General features: G+C 38.9%; 1 protein-coding gene across 2 annotated transcripts in view; it reads left to right on the plus strand.

Annotated features, from left to right (window-relative positions):
- Positions 1–14484, plus strand: part of rnft2 (ring finger protein, transmembrane 2) — a 60612-nt gene extending 46128 nt beyond the window's left edge. For both annotated transcript variants that reach the window (XM_060843703.1, XM_060843704.1), the window contains 4 exons: positions 3664–3813; positions 7304–7369; positions 10691–10792; positions 14023–14484. In XM_060843703.1, coding sequence (XP_060699686.1) covers positions 3664–3813; positions 7304–7369; positions 10691–10792; positions 14023–14157 — 453 coding nt within the window. In that variant the 3' untranslated portion in view covers positions 14158–14484. The remainder of the gene's footprint in view (positions 1–3663; positions 3814–7303; positions 7370–10690; positions 10793–14022) is intronic.
- The last annotated feature ends 4837 nt before the right edge of the window (positions 14485–19321 follow it).

Raw genomic sequence — 19321 nt, forward strand, 5'->3', positions numbered from 1 at the left:
TTTATTGGGTGTTCCAGCATGGAGCCTATCCTACAGCACCAGACGTGGGGGAAAAGGATGACACGTGAATGTGGCTGTGTTAACTTGACTCATGGTCTTTGGAAGGAAAGCAGGTGACTTTTTATTCCTGTTGCAGTGACATCATGCTATCTTCACGAGGAGCCATGGTTTCCATGTCAACTGTTGTGATGCAGCTGTCCTTGGTGTAATTTGTGTTTATACCTGTAAATATTTCACTTGCAGCATTCAAGCAGTCAGTTTAAGAAAACTTAATTCCCTGTTTTAGATTTGTGGGATAAAAACAGTTGTTAAGAATCAAGACATTAATTGGAATATAAGCAAAAACGTTGCTGGGCTGTACAAGCCAATCTGTCAGCATTTGAAAGAGCAAGGACAAAAACAGCTTGCATTCTGACTCTGAAGTACATCTGAGTACTTTATCGAGGGTTGTTGACTGCAGGTGGGAATAATTAAAGATGAGGGAGAATAAAATGCAGTCAAACAAATAGGTCTTTAAAGAGACTTTAGGAGGAAGGGTAAAAGATAGCAATGCTAAATAGCTTGCAAAGAGAGTGGAAATAGAACAATCCATTTACTATACTACTGGTGAGAGAAGGGAGGATAGTGAGGTACATGTATGGGAACTTAATTATTGTGTTAAAACAGTATTTCAGGCAGAAAATGGGAAAATTAGGGGCACAAGTGAAACTTTGTTGCTCTGATTTTGCACCCAAGACTTTGCACTGAATGGACACTTGAGTAACGTCACTAATCTTGCTGCATCTGTTGGTTGCCTGGGAACACTTAATTTTGACTTTGCTGCATATATGTGGTAACTGATTCTGGGATGGTGGGTAGTGATGTGCAGGAAAGATAAGATGTTGATAAATATGATGGGATCAAGGATGGAGCACAGGTTTCACATAATTAGGAAACTATTTGTGGAAATGTTGTTTCTACAAAGTTAGATAAGAATAGATTTAAGAACTGGTGATGTGAGCAAGTCTGACATGTCTTTAAGGAACGTTCTCTGAGTAGAATATTGTAGCTTCAAACTCCATTTTAGAGACTTAAGCACATCATCTGAGCTGGATATTTATTGTAGTACTTAGGGAAAACTGCATTATTAGAAATACCAATTTGTTGAGTACGATGTCAAATCAATGCTTCACCTGCCCTCTTCCAAAAAATAGGAGTGTTCTCTCTATGTTCTTGGCAATATTTATTCCTCAAACAATATTACTGTATAAAGGATTATCTTGCTGTTTAACTCTGTTATTTGTGGGATCTTGCTATGTGTAATTGGCTTATCCAATAGAGATTGCATATCAAAGGTATTTTGTTACATACAGAATAATTTGGGTCATCATAAGAATCTGAAAGATGTTATGTAAATGCAAATAGTCAATTTGCTCAAGATGGAGCATGAAAAATAGATAATAGGAGGAATTAAATGCTCCAAAGTTTTGATAATCAAGTATTTGGAGGAACAGTCCAAATCATGTGGTGTAAGGTGGTGTTTGTAGCATTTGCAAAGTGCTATGAAAAGACAGAACAATTAGCATAAAGCACTCCCAGGTCAGGTATATATGGTGACTAGAGGTAGAATAAAAGTTCCTCTTTGTACTACCTCAGCAAGAGACTTTCATTAACAATGTTAATGTTAACCTCTGTGGTGCACCTGTATGTTTCCAGTATTTTCTCCCAGATCTTCAGCATTTGTAGTTTTTTTTTATTGGTGGTGCTGGTCTCCAGAGCCAATTTTTTTACATTTCTATTTCTACAGATTTTCACTTTAGAGAAACAAGATTTTTTTAAGTTCTCATTATGAGCTATAAAATGGAACTTAAATTAACTATAAATTACATTTATGAATTAAATAATATGGAACTTGTTACTTTATTGAAGAAAGCAACCCCTCAATTTTAAACCCTGAGATCCTATATTTATATTAGCAGTGCTGGCTAAAGTGAATAACAACCAGGTTTACTTAAAGTTTTGCTGCCATAAACATGTTATTATATCATTTTAAAAATGAAAGTATATTTGTTTTACTTCCATTTCTTTAAAGCACTATCTCAATGATGCAAAATCACAGGAGCTGTCTATTGACAAGAACAAAAATAGTCAAAGGCTTTTTTGTGTAAATGGGAAAGAAGTTTGAACTCAGACCAACTTATAAAAATGAATAAAGCAAAAGTGCTCACTGTCCTAGTTGTAAGAGTTCTAATTGAGGTGAGTTTGGGCACTCAATGAATTCCCAGTGTCTTCAATTCGAGACCTTTGAATGATGAGTATTGAACAATTCTTCATTAATTGGCACTCAATGGGAAATGCACAGAGAAGAATGCCTGATTTGAAATACAAATTGTCATATAGATGCAGTAGGGGGCATACTTCTGATGTTGGATGAAAGTTTCTTGTTGAGGTAGTACAAAGAGGAACTTTTATTCTACCTCTAGTCACCATATGTACCTGACCAGGGAGTGCTTTATGCTAAAAGTGGATAGAAACTGTCCATTTTCTTTCCTTGCTATTCTTCATCTTGAAAAACCGTATTAATGAGGAGAATTGTTTAAAATGAAATAACATGTTTAATCATTTATTAGATGCATCGGTTAATTGTAAGATATTATTTAAATTAAAGCACTATTGCTTTGGACTGCTTTAAGGGATATTACTCATGTTCCCCACCCACTTTTAATAGTAAATAAATATCTCGGGTAGAGTTTTTCCTATTATTGTGTAATAATCAGTTAAATGTTTGTGTAAAAGGAGTGGTATACAAATACCATAAGTTGTCCATTATGCACAGCAGCAACATCTTGACAATTAGATAATTTAAATGTACTACCTTTTCAAAATGCATTAATTCATCCTGTCGTTAATGACACTATGACTGTCAAAACACCATGTAGTGTGGTAAATGCTGAACCATACTGATCAGGGATCTCTAGTTTTATCTGTAGTTCTTGTTCTGTTAGCTCACTCACCTTAGCCAGGATAACATTAGAGATGCAACGATACGTTTGCTGTTCCTTCAATAGAAGGAATATTGTTAAGAATCCTTTATCCTGATTGTTCTTTAGTAACTGCCTGGAAAGTGTATACGTATGGATGAAGGAACGACATTGTTCAGAGTTCTGAACTCACATGAGGTATATCCACTTGGACAAACTACCTCGATGGTTGTAGTGGAACTGTACTCCAATGTAAATTGTGTCCTTTAGAAGTGAAAGGGGGCAAATTGGATTTTAAAAATGGCAGAGTAGCTTTTCTGATAAATTCCTAGGTTGGTGTTTTACATGTTAGTGGGGTGAACTGAATGATCCATACCCATAGACAGCCTGGAGGAATTCCAAAATAGAACATTAGACAGACTTAACAGACTGACTATTGGGTCTATCCTTCAAGTTGTAATTATGGAGTCTGGATTAAGCATTTACAAAGGAAATGTTTAAAAATCACATATATATGGAGTGTTTTTTTTATATCAAGAATAATCCTCCATTTCCTTCTTGTGTTCGATTTTAAACTTACAGATTGAATAAAACTTGCACAGCATTTCTGTAAACACTGACATTGGAATATAAGTATATGGTTGGTTCAGAAGCAAACATAAAATTTGTGGTGAATTAAAATCTGCTAAAATTGTTTTTACAGGGAACACTTTACCTCCTAATAGAAGAGACGAGTCAGTTATTGAGATCCATGATGCCTGTACAGCTGTGGTACAAATGCATAATGGGCGAAGACTCCATCAATAGTTACTTGTTGGAAGGCACCCTGATTGTTCTGTACAGTCTTTGTAAGGTGAATATTCAAAAGGATTTTCTTGCTTTCTTCTTTCATGTCGGTTCCAAAGGATGCATTTTCAATTTGCATTCAGTCAATGAACAACTGTGGCAAGTGATATGAGATTAAAAGTAAATTTATTGTGTATTGGCCATTGAGAGTACTCCAGACTTTTCCCCAAATAGCTTTTCTGCAGAAGTAATCTTCTTAAAGGAGCAAATGGTTTCACTAAATAAGTATAAAATCAAGACTGGTAGGTGCAATTTGGAACAGTTGTAACTTGGGCACATTTATAGAATCACAGAACTCTTATAGTGCATAAGAGAGCTATTCAGCTCATCATATGAGTATTGGTCTCCAATTGAGCATTATGACCTAACGCCAATCTTTTGACTTTTTCTCCATACTCCTGCAAATTGTTTCTATTAAAATAATAATCTGATACTCTTGTAAAAGCCTCAATAGAACCTAACTTCACCATTCTTTCAGACAATGCATTCCAGGCCCCTACTAATTAATATGAGCGTTTTTTTCCACAGCATTTGGTCCTTTTGAAAAATGTTTTAAATCCGTGGTTTCTTGTTCCAAATCCTTTTACAAGGATGAATGGTTTCTCCCAATCTACTCTGTCCAGAGCCCTCATGACTTTAAAAATTTCAATCTGATTTCATCTTAGCCTTCTCCACTCCAAAGAAAATTGTCCCCACATCCACAATCCACCTTCATTGTTCAAGTTTCTCATCACTTGAACTATTCTCATAAGTCTCTTTGGCACTTTTTTTCAAGGTGTTTGCATTCTTCCTGAAGTGTGATTTGCACATTGTGCACAGTACTTCAACTGAGGCCTAACTACTATTTTGTCCTCATTTACTGTTCTTATAGTTTATATTCCCCATTAATAAAGATAAGAACACTATTGTTTTATGAACTGCTGACCTCATCTGACCTGTTACCTTTAATGACTTGCGTACATACACACTCAGATCTTGCTGCTCCGACACAACCTTTAGAGTATTACCTTGTTCTTTAATTTTATTCTATCTGTCTATGTTCTTTCTACCAAAATATCTCACCTCACATTTCTCTTTTTTAAATTTCATTTGCGACGTGTCTGTCATCTCCGTCAGTTTGTCAATATCCTGTTGTAGTACTGCACTGTCTTTCTCACACTTTACCGTTTTCCAAGATTTGTCTTCTCTGTAAAAATTGAAATGGGCCCTTCCAAACTAAGGTCTAGATCATTATATGTCAAGAAAAACAAATGTCCCAGTAGCCATCCCTGGGAAGGTCCATTTATCCATGTAACAATTAATTCTATTTATTCTCAGAGTTCCATCACAAGCAAGGTTAAACTGACTGGTTTGTAATTGCTGCCTTATCCTTGCATTTTATTTTTGAACAAGTGCTTAACATTTGCAATTCTTGCACTATTCCTCAGTCTAAGGAAGACTGAAAAGATTTAGCCAGTAAGTCCACAGTTTCCACATTCACGCCACTCATTATTCTTGCATGCATTTCATCTGATCCTGGTGCCTTGTCCATTTTAAGTGCAGAAGTCTATCCAATGCCAGCTCCTTATCAATTTTGAATCCTTCCAGTGACTGAATTTCATTCTCTGTTAATCTGGTCAAGGTAGCAGCTGTTCCTTTGATCAAGCATTTAATACCTCAGCCATGCTTCCTGCTTCCATTGTCAAATTCCTCTTTCATCCCAACTGCCTTGCTTTTCTTTATACCATTCTTTTACTATTTGTAACGAAAAGAGACTTTGGAATTCCCTTTTATGTTAGCTGCCAGTCCCCTTCATAATCCCTCTTCTTTAATTTGCTTTTACACTTCTCGTCTGAGCATTCTATATTCAGCTTGGTTATCAATTGTTTTTCTGCCTGACATCTATCATAACTACTGCTTTCTTTATCTTCATTTTTATCTCTTTTTTTCATCTAGAGATCTCTGGATATGTTTGCCCTACCTTTCCATTTTGAGTGTGTATAGCTCGGTTAGGGATCAATGACCCGAGGCAAGGATTTAAGATAACAGGTAGAAGATTTAGAGAGAATGTGAGTAAAGTGGCATTCTGGACCTCACTGTCTGACAGGGTGATATAGGCAGAAACCCTTCATGAATTATTTAGATGTACACTTGTAATGCCAAGGCATGTGAGGCTATGGGTCAAGTATTAGAAAATAGGATTAGAATAGGTAGATTTTTTTTGATAAGCACAAACTTGATGGGTTGAAGAGCTTTTTCTGTGTTTTAGATCTCTTGAACTACTTCAAAACTGTACCATCTTTGAAGACAGCCCATTGTTCAGCTACACTTTGTCCTTGCTACATTGAAATGAGCTCTCCCACAGTTAATTATTCTTCGTCCAGATTGTTTATTGCTCTTTTCTATTATCATCCAAACCTTATGACAAAATTATCTTTGTCCCCTAAATGTTCCCCATAGACACTACTGTATTTGGCTCACATCATTCCAAAAACCCAGGTCAAGTGTTGCCACTTTCTGATTGGACTGAACATATTCTGCTGTAGAAAATTTTCCTGATAACAATTTAAGACTGCTTGCCCCTTTTATTCTTGAATTTCTGGGATATTATTCTGGAGGACTGCAGCACTCTTCTTAACAAATATCACCACCCTTCCTTCTTTTCTTCCTTTCCTCTCCTGTCTGAATACTAGTATCAGGAATATTTAATACCCAATAGGCTTTTTCTTGAACCAGGTCTCTGGAATAACCATATACCATAATATACCACATGGCAATCTGCACCTATAACTCAGCTGAGTTATTTAATTTACTCCTTGCATTTGGGGGACAGTTAGCTTAGTTGGCTGGACAGCAGTTCACAATGCAGAGTGATGCCAACAGCGTGGGTTGAATTCAAGCACCAGCTGAAGGTACCACGAAGGACTTGATTTCTTAACTTCTCCCCTCACCTGAGACATGGTGACCCTCAGATTAAGCCACCACTCGTAACAGTACCTCACGCTAATGAGACAGCAGCCCAACGGCCTGGTAGGATCATAGTGAATTTGCCTCTTTAATCCTTGCATTCACATACATGCATTATAACCCAGAATTACAATGGTTTATTTCTCAATGATCCCTTGTTTTGCCTCCACCTGTTCATTTCCTACTCTCCAATCTAGTGTTAACTGGTTCTGCCGGTATTCTATGCATCGTAGTAGCCATTTCTGATATTCTGTCTTGTTTCCCACAGCTCTGTTGGTTTGGTTCAATTTCTCCCCAAGAACACTAGCTAAGTTCCCAACGAAGACATTTTGGAGATATGTTTTTAGTTTGAAATTTGTTGTAAGATCATATGTATCTCCTTTTATAATCAAATCCACAATCTTGTTACAAATCACAAACAACCAAAATGTTTCAAATCACAATGGCATGGGGGATCTTAGTGTTTTATTGTGTACTGCTTGTTTTTGACAATTTATCCAATTTTCTTTCTTTTGATCGACTGCATATTGTCTGTTTGCAAATTGCTGCAGCTCTTGGATGTTTGTGGTCGAATAGGGGGTTTGCGAAAGGCCTTGAAGATCCTGTGTAAATCGCAGGTAAATCATGCTTCATATCACCTATACTTGTAACTATAAAAGTATTAAATGGAAACCAGGTGTTTCCTTATGGGGAGGAAGGGAACATTGGAGAGCACTTCACCTGTTGCTGCTGCTACATCCCTGTAAGCCATACAAGAGCACTAACAGAACATGGCAGCAAGTGGTCTGTCCTAAACCTCTTACCAAAATTACAGTGGTGCCTAACAATAATGCAAATAAAAGTGAAACAGAAAGAGTATTTTAAATTTGCTTTTTGAGTTCTGAACTCAGATATATGTTTCATTAACGTTATTTAATGTTACCATAAAACCTGAGATCTGAAGTTGATCAGAGTACATGCATTCAGAATTCCAAAGGAGGGAACAATTCCATAGAAGCATGCTTGTCAGTGTATCCTGGCTTCATGCAAGTGCTCTCATTCTGTACAGAAGTCTGCCAGAAGTTGTAAGTTGCCTCATTATTTATTATTAAATGTTAGTTAGAGTCATTGAGCTGTACAGCATGGAAACAGGCCCTCTGGTCGAACTCGTCCATGCCGACCAGAAATCTTAAATAAATCTTGTTCCATTTGCCAGCATTTGGCCCTCTAAACCTTTCCTATTCATATGCCCATTCAGATGCCTTTTAAGTGTTGTAATTGTACCAACCTCCAGCACTTCCTCTGGCAGCTCATTCTAGTTGTTAGAAAGTATTTACAAATATGCTTTTTGTCATGTTTCAGTGTTAGTACGATTTACAGAATTTAGTCTTACAATGAAGTTGTGAACAATGGTTTTTCAGATGAGAAAAATTAATAAATTGGGGTTTCCCACTGATATATTTGATATATGCTATAATTTAGACTAGGGGTACAGAGCAGAACTTCAAAATTTGCGAATGACACAAAACTTGGAAGTATTGCAGATGGTGGTGATCGACTTCAGGGTAACATTGGTTGGTAGAATAGACAGATGGGTGGCAAATGAAATTCAAATCGGTGAAATGCAAAGTAATATATTTTTGGTAGTAAGAATGAGGAAAGATGGTTTCAATAAAGGTGCAATTCTAAAGATTTTGCAGGAACAAAAAGATTTTTTTTTGCACAAATCATTGACAAAAGCAGGGCAAGTAAAGAAAATTATTGAAAAGCTATATGGGATTTTAGGTTTTATAAATAGAGACATAGAGTGCAAATACAAGCAAGTAATAGTTGTAATTAATCTTCTTTAACACAATAATTCGACCTCAACTGAGCAATCCTGGGCATTGCAGTTTGGGACGTTGTGAAGGTTTATCAGACGATGCAGAAAAGATTCAATAGAATGAAGTTCCCCATCCATGGAACCAATGACGTGAACTTGGGGTTGTTCTCTTCAGAGAACAAATCATTGAATGGAAATTTAATACACAAAATAAGGGTCTAGATCAAGTACATAGAGTGAAACTATTGCCATTAATGGAAGAGTTGAAAACCATTTTTCATGGATTTAATTCGACTGACAGTAGAACCAGAGGGAATATAAGGAAAAGCTGTTTTGTACAGGTTTGCCTGAGGGTATGAGAGGCAAATGCAGTCATGGCTTTCAAAGTGAATAGAATAAACACCTGAAGGAAGAAGAATTGTAGGGTTTTGGGGAAATGGCAGAAGAGTGGGACAAGTTGAATTTCTCTTGCAGACAATCAAAGTGAACTTGATGGACTGAATGGTCTCCTTATTTGTTGTAACCATTCAATGATTCCAAGTATTCCTAAGTAAGGATAGAGTGCAAAAGTTGAAGGGAGTCTACTTCTTTATTACTCCAAGTTGAAACGGTTTATGTGTGAGCAGCATTCAATATTTATGATACCAGTTATGATTTATTAAGTCATGAACACACTGTTTATGCTGAAAAGTGCAGTATATCTAAATGAACAATGTAGCAGAGACCTCATTAATGCTAGTGCAGTTATACCTAGCATGACGTATTGCCTTCAGGAAAAAATGGTTAGAGGTCAGGTCGGAAGACCAAGAAATATCTGTCTTATAGCTGTGCAAACATGACAGTATCACTCCAGAATTGGATCCCAATCTGATTTCAAAGCAATGAGATCTATTCAGACAATTTAACAATGCTGGGGTTGACACCCCATGATCATAACTCCAGTTATATGTAATATGTTCCTTTAAAAGTGTCTACAAGTTCCTTTGCTCTCTTTGGTACATTTTATAAATTCTCAAGCGCTGCTTTGACCTTGCAGAAACTCCAACCCTGCTGGGGAAAGTAGTCTGAGCAAAAGCCAGAGGTACAAGCATGACTCCAGTTGAGATTACAGGAATCACATGCTTTTAGGATGAAATCATGGGCAAGTGAATGCAAGTATAGTCATGTACCATGTCAAGGATTGAAAAAAACATTTCAGAATCGAAATCTCATTATGAAATTGAATTCAGCAAATCTGATAATTTGTGGAACTGGCAGCATAACAACGATTGGAAAAGCTGCCAGCTTGTGGTTAAAAACCCAGATGGTGCACGAATGTCCTTCAGGAAAGGAAATGTGCTACCCCTGCGTGGTCTGCCTGGTGTGAGATCCCAATCTCTCACTACGTGGTTAACTCTTGTTGCCCTCTGAAGTGGATGAGCAAGTCGCTTATGCAAAACAACCAATACTATCTTCTCAGAACAACAGAGGGAGATGATAAATGGCATTGGCAAAATGCCTGGGAGCAGGTCAACATTCTATCTTTGTAAGGGAGGGAGTATGGTAGAGCAATGAAGAAGGTAAAGTAATATTGAAGAAGAAAATACATTTTTTAATGGGGGCAAAAGCAAAATCTGTCAAGTCAAGATAGCCATCCCTGCAAAAAAAAGGATTCTGGAATTTTACAGCATAATTGATGTCTGAGACAAAATGCTGTGTTAATTTTACAGCTACTGATGATGTAATCAATTCAAGAGGAGCATTTATGTTACGAGTTGGATATAAAGTCTATTCTAATTAGGTTATATGGCTCTGACTTAAGAACTATGAAAGGGTTTTGTTGGTGTTAGATCAGCACAATTAGCATTATGTCAGCTGTACTTCTGTTACACAAAGTAAAACTTTCATATTGGTTTTTTGATGTAATTTCTTATTGGGAACAATGACTTATTTCACATCTATCATCAGTCGCCCGAAATAAATCTGCTGTTTTCCAAAGATTGCCTTAATACTGGAAAATATATTTTTAAAATCCCCAAACTCTCAGCCGTTCTTCAACAGAAGCCTTAATATTGACAATGATTTGCATCTCATTTTTGTTGGAAAACATCAATATAAAAGCTGTGCTTCTCATTGCAATTGCCTTCTGTTTTGGCAGAGCTGTGGTGTACCAGCTACCAGCCAGCAGTGCAGTGAAGCTGGAGATATCTGTCCAATCTGCCAGGCAGAATTTCGAGAACCTGTGGTGTTGATTTGCCAGGTAGGGGGAAGGAGGAGTAAACAAGACAAACCTTGAATTGTTTTTAGTTGATATGGGAAGGATAATTGTTCTGTATTCAAATCAATTATGTCCTTGATGCTTTGTTAAATCTGGCATTGTCGGCTTTGACTGAAATCTTGCTCAGGGAAACTTTCATGATTTTAATTACCTGATCCACAGATGCAATATTAGTAATAATTTTTGTTACAAACATAGGAGGTCAGTCATTACCAGACAACAACTCTGATGATGCATGAATAAGTAGCTTTTATCATTGTTGCTTTGGGAAGCATGACAAAAATATAATTGTGGAAATATATAAAGAAACCAGTGGAGAAAAAGATTATAGGGTGATTATTGTGCAGTGAACTGTGCAACCCAAAGCACGACTCACAGTGTATTAAGAAAATAGACATGATGGAAATACTCAACAGAATCAGGCAGTATCTATGGAGAATGAAACAGTTAACATTGCATGTTGATGATAACCTTTAAGATCTCTTTAATCTTAGACATTAATTCTTTTCCATAGAGGTCACCCAACCTGAGTATTTCCAACATTTTCTATGTCTTAATGCTGGGGATTTCCAGCATTTAAAAAACTCTAATTGATCATAGTCATATTGAGCTTTGCAACTTGATGTATTGTAATAAGAAATAGGAGGAGAAGGGAATAGACTCTTGAGAGATATCAGGAGTATCAATGTAGGAGTGGCAAAAGAAGCCATTGTATTTAATTCCCTGTCAGCAACTAGATAGATGAGAATGAAATCATGGGTTGATAAGTGGCAAGTAACATTTGCAACATATATTTGTTAACAATGACCATCTCAATAAGAGAGAATTTAACCATATCCCCTTGATGTTCAATGCCATTACTATTCCTGAAACACCCATTATCAACATTCGGAGTATTATTATTGACCAAAACCTGAACTGAACTATTCAAAGAAATGCCCTGGGTACAAAGCTGGTTAGAGATTGGAAATCTCAAGGCGAGTAACTCTCGTACAGATTCCCCAAAGCCAATTCATTATCTGCAAAATGCAGGCTTGGAGTGTAACGGACTACTCTCCAATTGCCAGTCTGAGTGTATTCAAATAACACTGAAGAAGCTCAGTGTTATCCAGGACAAAGCAGCCTGCTTGACTGGCATCCAATCCACCACCTACGACATTCATTGTCTTTACCACTGATGTCCAAGATGCACACCAATTCACCAAGGCTGCTTTACGTCACTTCCCACACCCATGACTGTCTACCACCTAGAAGAACAAGAGCAACAGATATATTGGAATTCTGCCACCTGCTAGTTTCCCCCTAAGCCTCATACCATCTTCACTTGCAACTGCTTTGCTGTTGTTTCAGTGTGGCTGGGTCAAAATCCTGGGACACCCTAAAAGCACCAAATGGACTGGATCAGCTCAAGCATATGCCTCACCATTACCTTTTCAAGGGTAATTAAGATATGCAATAAAAGTGTAGCTTAGCCAGCAACACCCACATTCCAAGAGGGTTTTTTTAATATAAAAATTCTGAATGTAGTTCCTGCACAGTTGGTGGACAATGGAGCAGGTTTGGAGCAGACCTTTGTAGTCAATCTTGTCCAGAGACTGCAGCCAGGTCAAGAAGGAAGCCATTTGTGACTTTCATAACGGTTATTTCAGTATGGTATCAGTAGCAAAAACCTGACTGGAGAGCTTCACAATGATGTTCTGGACACGGTGTACAGAGTGTTAGGAGGCAACAAGACATGCAAGGTTTTTGGAGAGGAAAGTGAATTTGGAGATCAGGCAGAAGTTTACAAGGATGGGGATCAAGAGTTTTATTGTTGGAGAGAGGTGATGACACCACCTTCTGACAGAGAAGGTGACAGTACCAAAGGATAAAGAACTGTTAATAACATCAAATAACACATGAGCCAGGAGAGAAATGTTGTATCGTCACCAGTTTAAAAGGAATAGAATCTCGAGAAGTTGGTTCCTTGTTAACCATTGCATCAATTTTAAAATCCTCATCCTTGTTTTCAGATCCTACCCTGTCTCTGAAATCTCTTCCATTCCCAAAAGACCTGGCTCTTTCTAGATCTTAACATTTCTATCTGGTCTGTTGAACATTCCCAATTTTAATTTACCAGCATTGACAACCATGCCTTTAACTGTCAAATTACGAAATGCACGATGCCCTCTGGTTCTCATCCACTCTACCCCACTTTAAAGATGTCACTCAAAACCTACTCCTTTGATGAAGCTTCTGGTCATCTGATGTAAGAGCTCCATTTGTAATTCCTTGTCAATTTTTATTTAATAGCTGTCCTCTAAGGCAATTTGAGGTGTTATCACATTGGAAGATGCCACATAAATGCATGCTATTGTTAGAGTTCACAGAATTTTCTTTTCTCTAGAAAAGAATATTTTTAACAAATACTCGCTTCAGTGGAGGGGTAACCAAACTGAAAGATTAACTCATGTTTCCTTTCCCCACATAAGCTGACAGATTTGCTAAAGATCTCCAGTACTTTCTGTCTGACTTTATATTGATGACAAGTTAGAATAAGTTATTTTCATCAATGAGCTTCAGTATTTCGTCCACCTGTGATTCCCAACTCAGCGCCATGTATAGAAAGGGCAGCGTAAACTGTTCACATGCAGCCTTACAATTAAAATCTGCTTTCAAGGATACGGGCGGCGCGGTGACTCAGTGGTCAGCACTGTTGCCTCACAGAGCCAGGGAATGTGAAGTTTGCAAGTTCTGCCCACGTCTGTTTCTTCTGGGTGTCCAGTTTCTTCCCACAGCCATGGTTAGCCGTGGGAAATACAGGCTTACAGGGATAGTTAGGGGGCTGGATGCTCTTCGTAGGGTCGGAGTGGACTCACTGGGCCGAATAGCCTGCTTCTACACTAGAGATTCTATGATATGATCATTTACCATTCGGTTGAGCTCGTATTTGTAATTGTTTGCGGGCGAGTTGGGAGATCTAATGAAAATGTGAATGTTTTTAGAATATGAAATTGCGGTAAATAAGGCCTATATCCTATCTCACACACACACACACACACACACAGGTGAAAGGACTGAATGCTTTCTGTTCGAGTGTAGAGAGCTCAACAGCCGACGTGACTTTTACCTTCACTGACTGTGCATTTCTCGCAGCTTTTCACATGCACGGATCTGCCTGGGGTTTTTTTTTAAGTGCGCGCTTTGTTCTTTTCTCTCGTCGTCTTCTCCAGCACGTCTTCTGCGACGAGTGCGCTTGCCTGTGGTTTGACCGAGAGAGGAGCTGTCCAATGTGCCGCACCGCTGTCAGTGAAAGCCTGCGGTACTGGAAGGACGGAAGCACCTCGGCGCACTTCCAGGTGTACTGACGGCCAGCCGTGGCGTGGAGACCAGCCCTCGGGGAGGTGAGGAAATGCAGCTGTGCAACAGCTGGGATCAAGCTGCCTGTTATTTATCGCGAAGAAAGTATACAGACTCCACGTGGAACAATAATCATAACAATGTTTCAAAATCAGCGCCTATTCGGTAAAGGTATTCCATTCTTAATGATAGATAAAACACCTTACCAAACAAAGTAAATGTATTCGAGTGTGTTTTTTTTCAGCAGCAATGTACATTGTGCGAGCAATATTCAGTGAATGATGTTCTTTTTCTCTCTTGATTGCTGTGATCTGTAATCTTCATTAAATATTTGTTTTCACTCACTGGATTTGCAATGTCATTTAAGTGAGGGTACAGAGGCTATTCTGGTTGTGAAGCATTTATTCAGAATGTTCACGTTAACTTTCAACAATTCTATGAAACAATTGACTAAAAAAAGCCATAAATATATTTACATAAAGATACGAAGACTTTTTTTAAAAAATCATATGCTTGTAATTACATGCAGTAACGTCAACTGGTATAAAATTGTAGTAACAAATGTTACATTGCAAATTTTCAAAGCATGCATTTTTTTTTCTGTATTTTGTTCCCATGTTTTGTAAAATGTAACCAGTGCAATTTTCCAATCCAACTCCTTCACATTCCGGTGGTTTGTTCAGCCCAAGTTTGGGACTGAGTTGCACTCTCAAGCAACCTTCACTGCGTCCGCGGAACGACGGATTCTGCACCTGCCATCTGCAAAGTAAAGGAATAAGTTCATTCTCTTGCTATTGACTGTTTACTCATATTTTAAACGTAAAATATTACTAGCTGAAAAGAACTGAAGTTATCGCAAGCACAAATGACATTCTTTCGTCAATAGTCTCATGTGACACTTCTCGTGAGTAAGGCACCTTGAACATTTGTTTAAAGCGAAACTTGTAGTTTGACCGCATGATTTTGGATTGATGCTGGTCACTTGACAGTCATTTCTAGAAGAGAACCGAACACTCCCGCTTCCCTGACCAGAGATGTCATCACCCCATAAATGCTGGAATAAATGTCGCAAGTGGGACTTGATGGGCCGAAGGACCAGTTCTGCGCTGTATAGTCGCTTCATAAGTAACTGAGCATGGTGCATGCAAAACAAAACGTTATTAGTAAATGGCCCCGCAACTCCGCGGGCACATATCTTGAATGTGGTCCAGATACGCTCTTGTTCTTTTCCTCAGTGTCTTTGGGAGGTAGCTCATGCAATGGCGCACCACAGGCACTGACATACTGTTCGCACATAGTGGCCCCAGAGAGCGGGAGTTGGCACACTATAGCATGGATGGAAGAGAGCACAACTGAGAGCGACTGTATCCTCCACACGTTGCAGCTGGGGTGACTGGCTGTGAATCAAAGGGAACGCTCAGTGACTCTCACCCTCAGCTCAGAAATGGTCACGCTAACTGTAGCACCCCCGTGTAACTGTCCAGCTGAGATCAGCTCTCGGTTCAGTCAGGATGTTCCTCAATATCATTCATAGTAGCGCTACGAGGTTACCTGGAAGTTAGCTCTCAGATTCACTCTTCAAAGTGTCTGAGACCTCCACCACCATTACCTTTTGGAGATCTGAACATAACTTGTTATGGTCAAAGATGGTGAATCACCAGCAGTCTCGGAACTGCCTCGGAAATCCATACCCCCACCCCCCACCCCAACAGAGGAATTTTTTGCACATTTCAAACACGTTTCTCCCAAAAAGAAATATCATTGTCAAAATTGGTGAGAGAAGAAGAATAAACATCTCAACTTAAAGCTGATAACGCCGCTCTTATCCGAGAAATATCAGTACTGCAGTCTGACTCATTAATCATGATTGTAAGGGGATTTAAAGATTCTTACCTGTTGAAGTCCAGATCACCAAGTGTCAAACTTTCTACAGGTGTTTGTTTCTGATGAGTATAAGGAGCGCTGTGACATGGACGAGTGTGCAAATAGTATAAAGATGCCTGTTGTTGACATGGGTATGAATTCTGTTCCTGCCCGCGGCTTTCCTCAGCGCCCTCTCTTGCAAATGGTCCCCTATTATCCTTAACCTCCTGGCGACCTCCTGCACTTCGGAGCAACGTTCCTCTGCTCGGCCGGAGGGGCACACACACATCGCCTTGTCCACATCGTCTGCTTGCTGACACATTGGTAACCAAGAGCGAGCACGATAAACCTCAAAAGTCAGTGTCTCTGTCGTTAGGAGCTCGATTATTAATTAAAGCTGCCTCCAAGTGTCACATGGCGTTCGAGGGATTTACATCATCTCTTCCTCCCCCCTACCCCTCCTCCCCCCCACCACCAACAATTTCGTGTTGAGCTTGTGCTGGAAGGTATTCCTTAACCGTTTAGTTGCTAGAACTATCATTTCAACTGCTGTTTCTCACATTGTCCAAGATTATATGTAAGGTGTACTTTTGCCACAGTGAGAAGCAATCATTTTGCTTTGTAGCGTCGAAGTATTTCTTTTTGGTTAGTTTTCTGGACTTTTTGTTTGTAATGCATTGACTGTAATTCAAGTTCTGAGTGCTGGAGAAAACAGCACTTTCTAACGCACTTGACCCATCTTTCATTTTGTTCAATTAATTTGACATGGTACTCTATATGTTTATCGTGTACTTCATTTTTCTATAAAATTTCCCTTTTCCTTCGGAGGGGAGCTACTGGATGCAAATAAATTTCCCTTCCAAAAGATGCCAGGGCAGATGGCTAATTTCCCCCCTTGAGGCGCATTAGGAATTTATACCTGCAAATGTGTTATGTTCTCTGTAGAACCCTGTTGTCAACATTAACCAAGCATGAAAGCAAACGATGGGCGTGTTTTACTTTCACAGTTCTCGCGGACATTTAACAAAGTTTGTATTTCAACTCAGTGTTACTGCAGGGAGTCATTCGGTGTGTGTATATGGTATTTATGAGTGGATTTGAAAGCATCGGGTTACATGGTGTTGAAAGGAGATATTTAGATCAGATTTTGCAAGGACTAGTTGTTGCGCTGGGTTAGCACGCTGCCGCTTCACATTGTTTAATAATCAAGATTGGAATCCAAAATAACGTCCACTGGTGTAATGTGATGGATGGTATAACCATCCATCCTATATTTTTCGGATTTTCTTCCATTCGCCCTCATTTCACACACTCCAAACTCTGCAACTGTTATGGCAGCATCTCATTCTCACCACACGTTGATTTGGCAGCTTGCAGCCCTAAGAATTGTTTTCCTTTCCCCACCTATTTCTGCGGGGCTTCTCTAAAGTTAACCTACTCCTCGAGGATCGCTCACTGGCTGCAAAACCCTAGGTCCAATTAGTTTGGACAGCCCAGATCCAAATCTTGACATGTGCAAGTTCACCGGCACAGAAATTTCCCCATCCTGTAATTGGACTGGCATTTTTACACTGACAGGGGGCAAGAGTAATACTACTTAAGTTAATGAGATGTGAACTCCTACTGCAATAACGACAGAAGCACATTACGGAGGGAGACGGAGTGTTACTCTGTCGTTGACAATGATGTATCTGAATTAGTTGATAGTACTGAATACAATCACTTTTCATTAATTTGAGGGAACTGAAGGTTTTGACTGAGCAGACTATGTAAGCACTTATTGTGGAAACTCATAACCTCCTTTAAATCCATGTCCCTAATCTTAATGTCCGCATTCCGATATTCTTCACAGTTGTCCCAGACAGTTAGAACAAATAGGACTGAGTTACTTGAACTTGGAAAGCCAAGGGCCTTGAGGATTGCAAAGCTGGCATCTTTAGCCTTGACAGGTCACATCCCTCATCTTGGCATTGAGCGATTATGTGACAGCTGTAATGTCCTCCTTTTTTTTCCCTGTAGGGTCTAAAGACCATTCCATTTCAAAATTATTTGATTTACTTTAAACATTGAACTAAGAAGTAAAACGTGAAGGGACAAAGAGTAGCCAGGCAAGGAGAAATAACTTGTAATTAGATTGTCCACACATGACAACAATAAACGTGAACGCATTCCCGTTGATGAAAAGTTTTGGAATTGGCCTTGCCATTACTATATATAAAACGGTGCTTAGCAAGGCACCCATAAACTGCAAGATAAAGGTTGGAAAGTCTGTGATAGTGTAGATAGAAGAGCGCTGTTAACGAGGACGCCAGATGTACACTCTTTAAGTGATGGAGTCTATCATGTAACCCTAGAAGGGAGGGATGAGATGGGTGTATCTCCGACTCTGCAGCACACCCTCCGCACTCTGCATCTTCTCCAAGATAGATTATATTCTCTAAGTGAGTTTTGATCCCAAAGTATTCCAAACTCAAGCCAGTGAAAGTTACAGTAATGGAGAACCGCATAGTTCTTTAAGATTGGCTATCTGTCAACTTCTTTAATAATAATGTATTTCAGATAACTGAAACAAATATGTTCGGTTTGGGAATTACCAAGCATTCGCGCAAACAATCTATGTTGACAGCTCGAATCCGGCCACACTAGGTTGTGTCACACTGTGACAGGAAATTAGCATTCCACTTATATTTTATATACTTGCACACTGAAACGTTGTAATAGTATATCTCTGAACATCATCTCGATATTGGAATGCTCTGTGTGGCTATATATGTGGCAAAGAACTGGAAGCTGCGTTCAGTTCCTCATCACAGACAAACTTAGCAATACATTGGATGTTATCTTCAAGTAGAGTTGAATATCCACAATGTCTCCGTAATTCGAGTGCAAGAGTCCCAAGAAAAGGGTTCAATTAATCTAGACAGTCACAATCACCGAGATTGTTTTTGAAGTTGGCAGCTATCCACATAGGGAATATTACAACTAGCCTTTCATCATAATTCTTACCAAAACTAAATCAAACGTTATTTCATTTTAGGACAGAGAGTGGCAGCTCATCAGAAGTGCTTTTTGGGCTCCGAAGTGATTCGGGGCTACCTGGGGTCATGGAAGACGGTGTTTCACTGCAAGCTTTTTTAAAGAGAAAAAAAAATCCCTTATATTTGTCGCACAACACTAACTAGTCAGTAAAAACTGACGGATGTTTATTCAGTTTAAATCAGCTCTACAGCCGACCCTGTAATTCAGTGAAGAAATCACAAGTAGGTGTTTTATGATTTCTCTATTCCCTTCTTGTAAGTGTTGGGCATG

The sequence above is a fragment of the Hemiscyllium ocellatum genome, chromosome 24 (assembly GCF_020745735.1).
Source record: "Hemiscyllium ocellatum isolate sHemOce1 chromosome 24, sHemOce1.pat.X.cur, whole genome shotgun sequence".
NCBI classification, from domain to species: domain Eukaryota; kingdom Metazoa; phylum Chordata; class Chondrichthyes; order Orectolobiformes; family Hemiscylliidae; genus Hemiscyllium; species Hemiscyllium ocellatum.